This window comes from Amblyomma mixtum, chromosome 5 (genome assembly GCF_055824585.1).
Source record: "Amblyomma mixtum isolate Tamu chromosome 5, ASM5582458v1, whole genome shotgun sequence".
Lineage (NCBI taxonomy): Eukaryota > Metazoa > Arthropoda > Arachnida > Ixodida > Ixodidae > Amblyomma > Amblyomma mixtum.
The window spans coordinates 167,708,668-167,724,811 of record NC_143016.1 but is presented as its reverse complement, the minus strand read 5'-3'; the positions used below and the strand labels follow the sequence as shown (position 1 = coordinate 167,724,811).

The following is a 16,144-nucleotide window of genomic DNA, read 5'->3' as shown; positions in this document are numbered from 1 at the left end:
GGGGTTTAATCGAGCAAGATGGGGGTTTAATGTCCCAAAGCAACTCAGGCTATGAGGGACGCCGTAATGAAGGGCTCTGAATAATTTCGACCACCTGGGGTTCTTTAACGTGCATTGACATTGCACAGTACACGGGGCTCTGGAATTTTGCCTCCATCGAAATTCGGCCGCCGCAGCAGTGGTAGAGGTTTAATGTAGTTAAATTGAGTACAAGTGTAAGAGCAAGGAGCATTTATGCTCTGCCTTAAGGGCTTTAGTGGGTTAATGCCCATGTATACAGAACTGGTCATTTTCTATTTAACGTTCATAGATCGTGTTGAGTCCTCATATGCCACTACCAGTGCAGTGGCGCAGTGGTTAAGCGATGCGCCACTGCACTGGCAGGTGGCTGTTTCTATCACAGCCACCCGTCTGGATTTTACCACCCATGTTGCTCTTCCCGAGCAACCTTTTGCAAACTATATCATTACTATAACTGTCACCAGCCATGGTGGTCACTTTGCTCACAATCCAGTGGGCAGGTTATGATAATGCCACAAGGTTACATGACCTAGGTGGTGTGAGGCCCTCCTCCCATTGGTTGCAGCTTGCGCGACGCTCATCCAAACTAACTCAAGCATACCCGAGTAATTCGGGTAAGCTTCGGTTAGTTCGGAGCCCAAGACAAGAATCTTGATCGGGGGTGGTACGTCTGGAATAGTGCTTTCACATTAAAAAAAAACCTGCTAGCAACCTGCATGTATTGAAAGAGGCCAAGCTCCCTCAGCCAAAACCAAACGGATCTCCACCAAGCGCACCTTGTCAATGCCAGTCATGAAGCGCCTGCCCGACCCAGAGCGGTAGAAGTTTGGGTCAATGGCCACAGCACCGACAGGTCGGTCGAAGGTCAGCTGCTGGTTGTGGTCACTCGCGTACAGGCCATGCAGCACCACCTGGGTCAGACAGAGGAAAAGATGTGCACACTGAACAAACAAGGCCAAGCACAGCTTGCAGGGCCAGAGGCACAGCCGATGCCTCTGTGTTCACCCCCCTCCCAACTAATGTGTAAGTTTGCGAGCATGAGCCCAAACTGTCAAGTGCCACTAATATCTTCCAGCCAAACAAATGAGGACCACAAAAAACAATGAACACAATAAAAAGAAAATTAACTGCACATTATGAATCCCTTGCTCTTCAATAAAATTTAAAGACTAAAAGAACGGGCAAAAGAGCAACATTTTGTGGCAAACATTTTCCCACCTATAGTTTTGCATGGGCTCTGGATGTATGCACGCATGAGGGTACTGATTACACTATTTAAAGAACTCGTATCAGCTGTGTGAAAACAGTTCTGGTAGTCCTGCTATATTTAGAAGTAGGGTTGGTTGGTTGGTTGGTTTATTGGGTTTAACTCCAGCAAAGCAAGTTAGCTGTACAGACTAGACAAATACTGCATTTAGTTGCATAATTTGTGCACTTTTCTCCCTAAAATTAAGCCTTCAAAAAGGCGGTGCATGAATTAAGCGGAGATTTCGCCAACACGTCCTAAAAAAAATGGTAGGGTTTTATCACAGTTAAACTGAGAGGACCTGCATACAAGATCTTATCGTCAGCTGCTATCGGCAGCTGCGCGGGCAGGGTGGGGGTGCTGGTTCTGAGTGTTGGCGGAGCAGCTGCACAAGACCTCTACCGCCAGTGCTGCGTCAAAGGTGGAGGCTTCACACATACCCCATGTTTTTCAGCTTTGCTAGTGAACTAGTGCATGCTTGTCACACTAAAACTATACAAAGGTCATAACGTGGATTGCATATGGTATATGACTGTGTATAAATCAATCCTGCAACTTGCTGGCTTTTTTAAAGTTGACTCCAAATGTAATAAGGCCCCCGCGTGATGGCTTGATGGCACATGTGCAACTCATAGCAATAAATGCAAAGCGATACAATTGCAAAGCCAGTCAGAGGCAAATGGAGATACGAGGTGATAAAACGTATCCCTCACATGCGCCCAGAGGCAAACAGAATAGCCAACGGTTTGGTAGTTTAGGATTCGGGTGTGACGCATGCTACGGAGGTTACCACAAGTTTGCTCTCGCAGCCACTTGTGTGGTAAAGTGGCTGCCGGTGCGAGCGAGCCGGGTAAACGGCATGCAAATGACTTTTTCTGACCAGAAGTTTTGAAACAAATCATTGACTTTTTTGGACACCACTCACTCACTTTTCACAGCTGCACACAGCGACGTGGCTGCGCTGATCTTCCCAAGCCTGCCCTGTGCGTACCCGCATGCATGCTTGTGTGCTTGCACAGCAGGAAGCGCAAAATATGCGAGAAAAGTTTTTTTTTTCTAAAATCTAGGTAAAAGGTTGGAGGCGTACAAATTGCACGAGTAAATACAGTACTTCACCTTTCATGGCTATGAACAAAACACCAACTTTCACAGTAAGAGGTTAGCAGAAAAGTCGTTTGCTTTCTGTAAGATAGTAATAAAGGCTAACAAAATTCTTTGCTTTGCAGTAAAGCTCAACGCATGTTAAAGAAACTAAAAGGAAAAATAAATGTGCAACAATTCAAACCAGAGTAAGGTCTCCTAGACGAGTTTAGATTTATGTTACATATATGCAGCTTGGCAGAAGAGAAATTTTAAAGGAATGCTGCGAACAACTCGACACAATTTTTGTTTCTAGTAAAGACTGGTTCTATGACCTGTTTCTTTGTATACTGATGCTCGTCCATCAGTAAAAAAGACATTCATTGCTGAGAAAATTGCATTTAATAATTTTGCCATCTCTCGATACAAACTTGCGAAATCTGCACTACAACAAAAGAAGACACCATTTTCACTGCTTTCAAGTGAATGATAGGGTAGTGTAGTGAAGTCGCACCTCGGGGATCTGCACCTCAAAAAGTGTGCTGACAGACTGCGGTTCAGTAGCGAAATAAACCGGTGATGGCAACAACTCTACTTTATTTTTCTCGCTTTTTCTACCTCTTAAAACCACTGTATTTAGTGAAAGTAGTGTCTTAGCCATATATGTAACATACTTGCCGGAACTCTTCGTCTGATTTTAATTCACCGGTGTTTGATGATACAAGTTAAAGTAACAACTTCTCTAGTTCTGAACAAAAGCATGAGTGCCCGCCAGATATTTTCGAATGCAGTCACGTCAAACAAAGAGATGAAATAATTGAAGTAAAATGAAATGTAAAGCAGTAACAAATGAGCAGAAGCAAACTGCTTGTTTTTATGAGAATCAGCACTGCATACCTTTCGACTCATGAGAGGTGGACAATATTTTTTGTAAACTCTTTCGCATCTCACTCAAATTCTCAGAGACTTTATTTTCCCAGAATTCACAAGCATAGTGAATGGCTGCCAAAATGCAGGCCATTCTTTAACAGCAGTGAGCGGTTAGCTTTTTAGAAAAGCCGCTGCCAAAGCAAGCTGATACAAGTCCCTATAAGGGGCACGGTTAAGGTTACAGACCCACGAGTGAGTCTACAGGAGTCTAGGCTCTGCTAGTTTGGTCATGTGATGAGGAGGGATGGACAGCATGTCAGAAGGAGGGAGTTGGAGATGGAAGAGGAGCAGACAGAACTTTGGAAGAAGCTTCCAGCGGAGACAGTCCAGGACAGGAAGAGGGGAAGGACACTCGTTAGTAACAGTGACAAGTGAGCGGTGGGATAACCTGAAGGAGGAAAAAAGAAAGCTGGCATGGGAGCTCCAAGAGGGACGCACCTTTCCGTCCCGCGAACAGCTGGCCAGGTGGTCGCCCTGCTCATCGATGCTCAGCTGGAGCACCGTGTCATTGTGCTGCACCACCACAAGGTTGCCATATGAACATGGACCAAAGTTGATTGAAGGCACACTGATAAAATATGGTTAAACTACCCAGTTAGGTGCTAAGATTCACTTTCACAACAGTCACATGCCTAAAGCTCTCACTGAAACACTGCTTCACACATTCTCAATCCAAATTAGATCAAGTAAACAGAAAAATAGGTCGCATGTATGCACAACTCAGTCTGCATACTAAACTACAGCACTCAAGACCTACCGTAGCATGCTTGCCGGGTCGCTAAAATTCTTTTCTTAGACAATGGTGTCTCTATGCCTTCAGGGCTCTTAGAAAGTACAGAAAAACATGAACTCCTCAACCTGTAGACACACTTGTTTTAAGTTACTATTTTTTTAGCGTTTTAATAATGGAAACCATGGGAAGTGCAAGGGTGACTGCATATCGGCAGAAGTGGGAAAATAAAAACAAATGCGGCCCCTGAATCTTTCACTGTTAAACTTAATTATCTTCGTGCATGGCTTCAGGACTGTTGCACTGCTTCTGGAATAATGAGTATACGCTTGCGCACTTCTTCATTCGTGCATATGCAAGAAAGCATTCATGTATGCTATGAAGCTATGAGAACTGCCACTGTGTTGCAATCCCACTCATCAACCCAAGGGTAACACCATTTCTAAACAGGAATACTGTTTACGTCAAAAGACACACTGAAAAGTGCAAGCATGAAGCATGAACCCGCTATGTAGCGCGACAATGCAGGGAGTGGCACATGAAAGGGGACAGTCCTCTCCCTGCATTGTCACACTACTCATGCTAGCAGGTTCTTGAGAATTGGCCGATGCCATTGGCTGGAAGGGAGTCCTTTGACGGGGGAAAAAGCAGCAGTTTTCTTAGCTTGTATCTGACTATAATAATAAATAAAAAGCAGTTTTTAAAACAATAGGACAGTGCACTTAACAGCCGCTAAGTTTGTGCACTAATCGACAGCCATGCACTAGAGATGCACAGTTAATACCAAAGTTTTAAACCAGAATGTCGCTTAACCGAGTTTTATACAAATTTCCAAGTCAACTTAGGATTTCAATTCATGTTTTCAATGGCCATCAAAATAGGCCACAACTTTCTTATCTCTACCATAGTTTCATAACACATTTTTGGCCACTTCATTGGTACAATGCACTAAGTCTGGTCAGTTTCTTATCTCCTTCGCTAGGAGAAAGCATGGTGTGCTGTGGCACCCACATTGCAGGTGTCGCAGGTCTTCTCTCAGTTGCCTGTGATTAGTTGCCTTTGAGTAATGCAATGCATTGAGAGGGTACAACCTACCACTGCCAAATATGAATAAGTGGGTGATCACTCACCAACGGCTGTTGAATGCTGCGACTGTCGTTACCCTGGTGATCCAAGATGTACACCCAGCCCGAGTGCATGCCAAGTGCTATGAACTGAAAACGAGTCCACCAGTTATTTAGTTACTCCTTCAGAGGTACAACTAAGCAACACAGAACTTTTTGACAGTTACTGGGCAACAAGCAAATACAATATGCAACGCTACCAAGAAAACTGGCACGATAGCAACATCAATGCAACACGGGCAAACCTGAAGGAATTATAAAAATAAACTTAACAAAGGGAGATGCATCAATTTAATATTTCTGACTAAATAGTAATGAAATCTGAGTAGTAGTGGCCCATATACAGGTCTACCTAGCTCATCATCATCATCATCAGCCTGACTACACCCACTGTAGGGCAAAGGCCTCTCCCATGTCTCTCCAATTAACCCTGTCGTTTGCCAGTTGCAGCCACCGTATTTCCACAAACTTCTTAATCCCATCCGCCCACCAAACTTTCTGCCGCTCCCTGCTATGCTTGCCTTCTCTTGGAATCCACACCGTTACCCTTAAGGACCAGCGCTTATCTTGCCTTCGAATTACATACCCTGCCCAAGCCCACTTCTTCCTCTTGATTTCAACTAGGATGTCATTAACCCACGTTTGTTCCCTCACCCTTTCCGCCCGCTTGCGATCTCTTAACGTTACACCTATCATTTCTCTTCCCATAGCTCACTGCGTTGTCCTTAACTTAAGGTGAACACTCTTTGTTAGCCTCCACGTTTCTGCCCCATAGTAAAGTACCGGTAAGATACAGCTGCTGTATACTTTTCTCTTGAGGGATATTGGTAAGCTGCCATTCATGATCCGAGAGAACCTGCCATATGCGTTCCACCCCATTCTTATTCTTCTAGTTATTTCCCTCTCATGAACCGGATCAGCTGTCACTACCTGTCCTAAATGGACATATTCTCTTACTACTCCCAGCACCTCACCAACTAGCTATCAAGACCTGCACTTTTCAAGGTGGCAAATTAAGCGCCATCTCAAAGCCTTTATAATACACATAGTTCGGCCAAAATGTTGGTTCATTTTCGTGTATGCCAGCAAAGGTCTGCTCAACATAAAGTTAAAAATTTATCCATGAAAGGTTCTGCTTACCTTGGGGTGGACTGCGATGCAACTGGCTGCACCTTTCCGCAGAATCTCTGGCATGTCGTTGAGGATACGCTCGTAGCGTAGCTTCGGCTCCATCTCCTGCAGAAGAGCAATGTAGCAGACAGCGCTGTCACAACACCGCACTGCTGCTATGCTGCAACATAACTGCCAAGGCAGCTGCGTTTCGCTGCAAACACTGCAAACAAGAAGTGTAAAAAAGGTGTTGCGTACTGAACGCTGACAGAGCACTGACAAGACCGGAAGCAGGGGAAACCAGTCCAAAGCTTAGTCCACTGGCATCTGTGGCCTTTGTGTTATCTTACAGCTCAAACATGCTTATCTAATTTTGCGTCTCATTACAACCGGACACTACTAGTCGGCATATATGCACTCTCCTTTCCAGAGACATGTCACAGGCTATGCAGGAAATGATACAAAGAGAAACGGGCTTAGCAGCACACCTAAGCGTTTCACATGAGTGCTTTGTTGTGGAATTTTTGTCCTTGAACATCATGTCATAATCACTAAAAAAAACTGCATACTTCCATAAAGCTACAAGGCTCCGTGTTAAAACAGTGCATTTTTTTACCCGAGAGCAACTTTGTAAACTTTCTGCCAGTTTTTGCAACAGTATTGCAGTTCTACAAGCCCAGACTGGACATACAATAGAAGCTCACACATCAAAGTGGCCTTTCTTTCTTCAGACAGAAGCACATTGCCACAAGTTGCAAAACTAAATGCATTTACACTTTGGACCTTTAAAAGAAACTTGGAGCAGTACAGAGACCAAAGTTTTACCGTTTGTCATTAGGAAGACTCGCAAGGCACAGTGCTTTGGAAGCTACCTTCTCGTACGCATGCATGACATATTAAGGCCTGAATGATGTCCAACTATTTTTTTATTCGAAGAGTGTGTCACTAGGCATAACTTTAGAGGAGGCATGGGGATGATAGGAAGCTTGTTCACCGAATGGCACGCTGAGTTTGACGATGACACTGCGAAAAAAAAAAATAGAAAGGTCCTTGTCTTGCTCAACAACAATGCACAGCACCATGTGCTGCCTGCCCTCCCTGCGGTGTGCACGCTCTTCTGCCACCGAACGCGACGAGCAAGACCAGCCACTTGACTTGGCCATAATTCACGTGCTCAAGGTGCCCAGTTGACGGCATGTCACCAGTAGATACTGATAGCACAGAAGTACTTTTATTTGGGCGTGTTGGTTCATAACTTTTCAGGAGACACAGGGGCGCAATAAAAGACACGGACATAGAAGTAGACAGGGACGAGCGCTTACTATCAACAGGCTTTATTCGACGTAGGCCGTTAATATACCTTCGCATTACCCAAGCGCCACTGTGTGAATCACAAGCCCGTGGGTACCAGAGAACACCGAAAGAAATCCAAAGGCAGGCGATTACAGAAATCTATCTAAGAAAACCATTTCAGAATGGCGAAGTATCACAGATGAATCACTGATGCAGTTATCTCCTTTTTTTCTAATGTAATAGGCTTCCACCATTTCCCGTTCAATCTGATTGCGGCTTCTCAACAATACTTTACAGTCCGATAAGCGGGGAAAACAGGCGACCTTAGTCTTCTTAGTGCATTCTTGGCAATGGTCTGGGAGATGGGAGCCTGTCTTCTTTAAAGAGTTCTTGTGCTCCAGAAGGCGCTGGTTGAGGCAACGTCCAGTTTGCCCAACGTAAACCTTCCCGCAAGTGAGCGGTAACTCATATACAACTCCTTTTTTTGCAGGTTACGTGGGGCTTACGATGTTTTACGCCACACTCTTGCAGTTTTTCTTTTCTTCTTATGCGTGCACACAGACTGGACATTGCGCCCCTGTGTCCTCCTGAAAACATACTGATAGCAACTGACTGACCAGGTGCTGCAACGTCGCAGTCTGAATTTCTCTGCACCCCGCTGTGGAGTAATAAGGACCCGTGGATGGAAATGACTGTGGAATGCATCAAGTATTGTTTCTGTAAGGAAGCATTTGGGGCGCCAAGAATGATGGAGGACGTTGTCGAACACCACGTTATCGGACGCATGTGTATTTGTGGCAGCACGTCGCCGATGCAAAACTGGTTCGACCTCATGCCTCATGGGAATACTCCGCTGATGCGGATGACGACGCCCACATTGGAAAGCCATACAGTGACGAAAATAATAGTACACGAAGTACGAGAACTTTCGTACTGTCGCCAGGAAACTGATTAGGACAACAAAGAGAAGGCCAGCCTACCATGTGATACTGTGAATGCTTCTTCCGCGATTAGTTATGTCGCGCCCATAAGCTAGCTTGTTAGTAGCAAGGATATTGATGAGGAGCACGTAACTGTGCTTGGGAGCTGGGAAAGGGCAGCAATATGAAGGACACTTGCTAAAGTTTTAATGAGGCAGCTCGTAAGGGCTATGGGCCTGTAACATATATGGGAGGTTGCCAGTTTTTCCAGGTTTCAAGAATGGTACAATAAAGGCTTTTTCCCAAGCCTCACTGTCCATATTTTGTTAAGGAGTTTCAAAAGTGTTTGTACAGAGCATTCAGACAGATGAGCCAGCATTTCATAATGTATTTCGTCAGGGGGCCGGAGAGGTCTGTTTGCCAGCAGACAGCACTCTTTCACTTCTTGGAGTATAATTAAGCTATCTTAAGGTTCGTTAGTGCTGCCACTTGTTGGAAGTCTCTGTTTTTCGGCTGTGTTTTTGTACTTTAAAAATGCCTGTGTGTACTGTGAGGAACTAGAAACTGTAGCGAAATATTCCTCTAATATAAATTTAAACGGCCCAAAGGACACGAACACAGGAAATACAGGGCGGATAGAAAGAGGAGCTCTTTCTATCCCCCCTGTATTTCCTGCGCTTGTGTCCTTTGCACCATTTAAATTTATAACGGGAACCAACAAGCCCCACAACAAGTTCCCCTAATAAGCCTGCCTGTTCTTCTGTACTTTTTATATTATTTTTTATTTATTGATACTGCAATCCCGTAGTTGGGATTTTAGCAGGGTGGGGATACAAATTAAGCAGTTGAACAAAACAGGCAAAAGTAAACAAAAAGTAACAGTGCAAGTTGAAGCTCTTCTGCACCGTTGGGAATGCAACAATTAAACATATACAACAGAACAGTGAAATAGCAAATGCAATAAAATCTAGGTGATATGCTGCGAGAACAACATCAGCGACAGCTGCAGCACTTCAGTGTTAGTAAGGTTATTCCAATCGGAAATAGTTCGTGGAAGGAATGAGTATTTAAAGCAGTTATTTCGAACGCGATATGGAGTTAAAGTTAGCTGGTGTCGTTGTCGCGTCGCATAACCGGACGAAAAAACAAGCAAATTGGTGAGTTCCAATTTGTAGTTTCGCTTGATTAACTGATACATAAATTTAAAAGAGTGTGGTGAAATCTAGAAGAGTGCGGTGAGGGGCTAGTTGGTACGACATAATGAGAACAAAAAGTAACTGCGCAAAAGGGCGGGACAAAAGAAAGAGAACCACACGGGACAAACGCATTTGTTTGTCCCATGTGGTTCTCTTTCTTTTGTCCCGCCCTTTTGTGCAGTTACTTTTTGTTCTCATAAATTTAAGTCGTGCACAATGATTTCTCTCCGATATTGTCAGAAGGCCAGCTTGGATTAAAAGATGTGTCACTGATGTACGACGGTAATTGTTATATAAGTATCGTGCCGCCCTCTTTTGAACCTTCTCTAGTTTATACATGTTAGTTTGTGTGAACGGGTCCCAAATGATAGAAGCATAATCTAAGGTAGGCAGAACAATACATTTGTAAGCAAGTAGGCATACAGACGGGGTAGACAATCGCAATGCCTGCCATTTAGTTCATGAACCTGCTCCCATATCTTTTTTTTAAGGCGAAATCCTTTAATACCTCATACTGTCCTTAGCAGCAGATGTGTCCCTGTCCACCGAAATATGTGAGACAGTTAATGCGTAATTTCCTTTCCTCAAATACAATTTTCAGTTTCTTCATTATCTTTCTTCTTTCACTCCCACTGCCTCCCTTCCTGTAGAGTGTGGGCTCAGGTGTCCTAGAGTGCGGTTCGGGTGTCCACCGAGATGACAGAGAATTACTGCGCCATTGCCTTTCCTCAAAAATCGTTGCGTTCAAAGGGCAAGGCATCACCAACTGGTGGTGGCGTGTTCCATGGACTTCCTGGCAGTCGTGTTCCACTCCTAAAGACGAAGCTTAAGCGTCATTAATGATCAGTTAATTAGTAATAATCATCAATTAGTAATTAACCGTTAATTAGCAATTTGCCATTAGTTCGTCATCAATTATGTGTGACATCATCCAGCCGTGACATCACCACTGCCACATACTCAAAGTGGTGCAGAAAATGCTTTCGCCTCTATGCACTTTAGACAGTCAAAGTGCCCTCTGAATTTTTTTATGTTACCGAGCTGTTTGTAGACCATACATAATTTTTCTGGGGTATTCTTTCGGCATTCCAACAAATAAAAAAGCTCTTAAAAAGGTAGGTTACTTGAGGCACACAGTACGTGATGCTTCTAAAGAGGCCAAATTGCTTACGTACAAAACTCTAATTCGCCCTATTCTTGAATACGCTTCTAATGTTTGGAATCCATACAAGCAATGCGAAATTGATCAAATAGAATCTGTACAACGTAAAGCTGTCAGATTTATTTTCCGCCACAACGACTTTCATTTTTCAACCTCATCTGCGATGTCTTCCCTAAACTTAAGCCCGCTCGCATCCCGCCGGAAAACTGAGTCCTTAAAACTTCTTCACTCAGTAGTCCATTCTGCTGATTGCCTTTCAGAGGGTAAGCATATCTCGTTTTCAAAACCATCTGCAACCAGGAGCCATCACAATCTTAATATCCAACCTTTTTTTGCCCGCACTAACGTCTTCAAATAAAGCTTTTTTTCGTGCACTGTGGAGAGTTGGAATTCTTTGCATGGCAACATTCGTGCATTATCAATTTCTGATTTTGCGTCGGCAATTGAGTTGTAGCATTGTATGGTGTTGTTTTCAGCGTTTATATTTGTAATGCTTCTCATGTACCCTTGTATGCGTGGAATTGTTCCACATTTTATGTACTCACTCCTGCTATAGCCTCCAGATGGGGCTCCAGTATTTTCAAATAAATAAATAAAATATATCGTGCAGACAGCACGCGGATCTTTGTGTCAGACCTCGCTTCGTGGGCAAATGCCTTGAGGCCCGCCAACCCGAGGGACAGCATAGCCTGCTTTTGGAGTAGTGTAATCTGGTTCCACCGGGGGCGAGAATAGCCCTGCCACAGCCTCACTGCACGGTATGAGCAAGTGCCAGCAGCCCCATTGTACTACATCGACGAAGTTTGTGTAGAGTGCAAGAAATGTTTGCCATTCAGATACGTGCTCTTGCCTCTTTAAGTGAAATATTTTCTTTTGTTTTTGATGTTATTATTTCTTTTTCAGTATTCCACGATGGGCAAGACCTAGAGTAGGCTGAGCGCTTCCACTCAAATTTAGTGCAGCGGGAATTCTGTTTCACAGTTTTCAGAGGTGTGTTCCTTTGATGCATATTTCATGCAGGTTTGGTGGCCACAGCAGCTCTGGACGCCATGGCAAAATCTTCGGCAGTTGAAACAACATCTCGGGTTGCGAATGTGCGGACGCACTGCAATCTTTGTGTGCCCCACTTCAACAGAGACAGGGAGTGCGGAACAAGTTAAAGTCAGTACAAGGTGCTTCATTGGGATTCCTTTGTTGTCTTTTCTTATTTTGATTCTTTAGACTTTGGTAACACTTTGATCGACGAGGCCATCCAGCATTTCCTTCTGACACCCGACTGCGGAAAGTGTTTAGCGACCTGTCGGCTGTAACAGAGATACGAATGCCCCCAAATGACAGAATGTGGGAAAGTTTAGGCACCTGAACTTTGTGATGGATTTCTAGGAGCTAGTCGCCACCAGCTAGTTCTGTAACCTTGCAACCAGGGCCCAAGGCTTCTTTAAGATGTTTACCAACTATGAATGGGGATATTTTTCTTGCTGGTTTTCCTGGTTCTTTCCTGTGGACCGCGTAGTATTTCAGCAAGACTTTTGTTTTTCGGAGAAACTGGTTGGTTGCATCAGTCCACTCTCCCTTGAGAGAACGATCATTTGATGAATGAGGGAAGCCATCGAACGTTCATTTTTTGGCTACGGTGCCAGCCACCCTTCATGAAGCCCTACGAGGGGACGGGACAGGTCGTTGGGGATGGGATGGAACTTGCAAGCAAACATTGCCCATATGCCAGCTGTACACCCTAACTATAACCGAAGACGGCCTAAAACAGGGTAGTTTGCTACAAAAGGTTAACACTAGCTGCAAGGAAAAAAGGAAAAGTTAAGAAGAGAGAAGGAGACAGGAAATTGTGAAAGATGGAGGGGAGGACAAGAAAAGACAACTGCTGATTTTCCGAAGTCGGATAAGCACGGAGGTCTTATCTACAGAAGTGGGAGGGGGGGCAAAGTGGTGTGCTGCCTCCGCCGAGGTGCCGTTAAGGTCCAACCGCTCCACACTGGCTCAACTACTAGGATCCCCTTTTTCCCGGAGATGGTGCTGCCACACACTGCTAAATGTGGGTGCTCGGGTCTGTGGTGGCCCACCGCTCACCATCATTCCCCTGCGGAGATGTCCTTGTAGATGCTCCAAAAAACGTGGAGTCGTAACTCACCATCACCTGCATGTTGCAGATGCCTGTGCTGGGCCCAACTGGTTCATGGAAGAATTCCTAGCTGGCTCGATTGGAACCAATAGGAACCAGCTAGAATCAACTGAGAGTTGTTCCATAAGCCAGTTGGATCTGTTAGGAATATTTACCCACTAAATGAGTATTTAGAGTGTGTTGTCACATTACGACAAAGTCCAGTCTGGGCAATAGACATTTTAGCACAAGTGAAAGGTACGGTGCAGGCCATGGCTTTGTAACAATCCATGTATACTTCATAATTAAATTCAAAGGCGCCAAACCATATGCACACACACACACAGGAGAAGAAAGACGACGAGACAGAGCGCCACAGAGTGAAAGAGCGAGACAGAGTGTGTGTGTGTGTGTGTGCGTATGGTTTGGCGCCTTTGAATTTAATTATGAATAACTACCAACTAGCCCAACAACAAGTTCTTCTAACATGTATACTTATTTCCACAATTTTTCATATATATTATATTTTGTCATTGATGAGAACGAACATATCACTGACACCCCACAGTAATGAAAAGAGAATGAATAAGATGAGCATAATTACTTTTTTGGAAAAATTTTGCGCGCTGGGGTTAACGGCACGCGAATTAAACTTTCCCGGTCCAAAAAGAAACAAATGACCGAAACCATATACAGACCTGAACCGGCCTTTCGGTTACTTTCGCTTTGGAAATCTTCGTTTTGTTTCTTTCAATGTCTTGGCAAAGTATATGTGCACGAGAGTGAAGGCGGAAATAGTACTGCAACATGTATAGAACCCAAGCAGATAATCTTCTCGACTCAGATGATCCATCGAAATGCGACAGGAAAGCATTGCGAAAGCAGGGCGCGCACATTGCAGTGGCAACACGTACACATGCAAGCAGAGAAATCAAGAGCTAAGTTGGCCGGCTTACCTCTTCCTCATCCGACAGCTCCTGGTCCTGTCAAGAGAGAGGACACCATCAAGATAGATCAGTAAAATGCACTACGTAAGGATGACAGCATTTGTAAACATCAAGGCGGCCCGCCCCCGCGATCTCAGTCGCGCAATCAGCGTCCGTCCGGTCGTACGTTCTCACGGAGCATTTCACTGCCCAGATTCGCGTGCCGCATGGTCGGGAGAACGGGGTGATACTTACTTGTTCCGCATTTTCGGATTCCATAACTGCACCTGCGACGATACTTCGGCCTTCTTAATTGTTTAAACCTCAAAGAAACACGATCGACCGTGGCCAATTGGCGGCCGTCATGACACTTACAGTACAAACAAACAGCGCTTTCGGCCGCCTGCCAGCAAAGTACCGCAGTCCCCCGTTAATACTACGGCGCCTGCGAGAACAGCTGACGCATTCACGAGAACGCCGCTTCCGAGCTGTGGAACTCCGATGTCACGCTGGTTTCGCGACGACGCCGACCAGACACGGCCACACAGCTGTGATCAAATCCAAGCATGATCCGAAACCCACGTGACCCAAGCTTGGCTACGATCAGCCTCACTATCGGCTACAATCCACAAGAACAAGGTGCTTAAAATGTTCTTTATAACTGCCGCATAATTATCGCTCCCAATAATGCTGCACACTTTGGAAGGCAGCTGGACAACTACAGAAAACTGCAGTGGTAGCTGCAAATGTTAGGGAGAGGGGGGGGGGGGGGGGTTGTTTTGTTTCCTTTTGTTTGGAATAAGAAGCATATGATAATCGACAGGGCAGTTGGCTTTGTCCCGATAAGAATGAGCGCATTACGAAGGGAAAGTGTAGCTCATACACGCAGCATCGAGACAGGCCCGCTGCATACGCTTTATCCATTCAACCGAGCTTCGTATTTTGCTTCTGCACGATCACTTTCGGGTCTTGGGCGCGAGGAACCGCCTCCTTAATGCGGAACTCTTTGCCGTCGCGCGCGCGCGCGCGTGATTGACGTAAAGGGGCCGTATACTAATTAGAATATATTATTAATTACGCGTCTGCAATTACGCGCCCGCTGAAAAGTCGCACGCGCTCGGAAAATAAACGTCGGAGCCGATGCCGCTGCTGTCCGCGCCTGTGCGGGCATGAGGAGACGTTTCGAGCTCTTCCGCTCTTGCTGCGACCGCACGCGCGACTGCTCGGCGGAGCCGCACGAGAGGCATCGCCGACCATCGTACAACAATGTCGCGCGAGCGGCCGGCTTGACGCTGGGCGGTCCCGGTCGAGTCGTGGCCGCGTTTTCGTCGTGCATCGCGTCGTGACTGTGCCGTGGGAGATCTTCGGACTCGTCAGCAGTGACGGTGACTCCGAGGCAGCGATGACGGCGGTTGAAAAGTGATCGCAGTGGCGAGCCCCCGTTTATTATCATAATTTATAAGTTGCGACGAGGGGCTGGCAGCGCGCGCCGCCGCAGTGCTCTCCCGGGCGGCTGGAGCCGTTGACGGAGGGACAGCGCCGCCACCGCGGGCCCCCGCGGGGGCGCAATTTGCGGTGGCAGCTCATCAGCGGCAATTAGCATCTGAGGTGAGTCGATGCCGTCCGCGGCGCGGGCAGGCCGCATTCGGCATCGCGCTGCGCGGCGCGCGCGCGCAGACGCGGACGCTGACAGTTATCATAATTTATCGCTGGGCGCCCCGCGCGACGTGCTCGATCGCCTACATGCGCGGGCTCCAGCGCGTGCGCGTGATGCGACGCTTCCGGCTGGCCGGAAGAGAAAGGCGCGGGGTCCGCCAGTGCTTCCTCGTTGATGGCGGTGGAATGCAATTAGCGCGACCGCATCATCGCGGTTGCGGGGACGCTTTATTTGCATAATTTATCTTGCAGCGTGCGGAGATTGCGCGCATTGTTTCTGCCGGGCACGTGCAACAATGTTTGCCCGAGCGCGTGGTGCGCTCGCCCGCGGATGCTCTGCGAGCGAGCGCGCCTTTGTCCGGCCGAAGCCGAGTTGGCCGAGTGGCCTAGCGAGCGCCTCTGCTGGAACGAACGGTGGCTCCAAATGCGCTCTCGCGGGCAGGTCTTCCGGACCACTTTCGCGCGCGTCTCTTTCGATAGCCGTTGGCCTCTGGCCGTTGCTGCGTGCTCATAATGCCAGCAGTTGTGTCGGTTTTAGTCGCTGGCGAGCCCACCACTTGTTTCGTGCCGCGGGCGAAGTGGGGCGAAAGAATGCTCTTCGCGAACGTTGCATATGCATCGGTTATTCTGGTGT

At 46.3% G+C, this 16,144-nt stretch overlaps 2 protein-coding genes across 5 annotated transcripts in view; one reads left to right on the top strand and one right to left on the bottom strand.

The window, feature by feature from the left end:
• The window catches only part of lt (vacuolar protein sorting-associated protein light), a 66,443-nt gene extending 51,867 nt beyond the window's left edge, over positions 1-14,576 (bottom strand). The window contains exons 1-7 of the mRNA XM_089546303.1: positions 14,230-14,576; positions 14,110-14,141; positions 13,885-13,911; positions 6,272-6,367; positions 5,138-5,221; positions 3,716-3,790; positions 798-932 (exon numbers count right to left, since the gene is read on the bottom strand). Of these exons, the coding sequence (XP_089402429.1) occupies positions 798-932; positions 3,716-3,790; positions 5,138-5,221; positions 6,272-6,367; positions 13,885-13,911; positions 14,110-14,133 (441 nt within the window). The 5' untranslated portion in view covers positions 14,134-14,141; positions 14,230-14,576. The remainder of the gene's footprint in view (positions 1-797; positions 933-3,715; positions 3,791-5,137; positions 5,222-6,271; positions 6,368-13,884; positions 13,912-14,109; positions 14,142-14,229) is intronic.
• A 361-nt stretch (positions 14,577-14,937) lies between these two features.
• Positions 14,938-16,144, top strand: part of pdm3 (POU-domain protein pdm3) — a 62,742-nt gene continuing 61,535 nt past the window's right edge. For all 4 annotated transcript variants that reach the window (XM_089546307.1, XM_089546306.1, XM_089546305.1 and 1 more), the window contains exon 1: positions 14,938-15,462. The gene's annotated coding sequence lies outside the window, so the exon portion shown is untranslated. The remainder of the gene's footprint in view (positions 15,463-16,144) is intronic.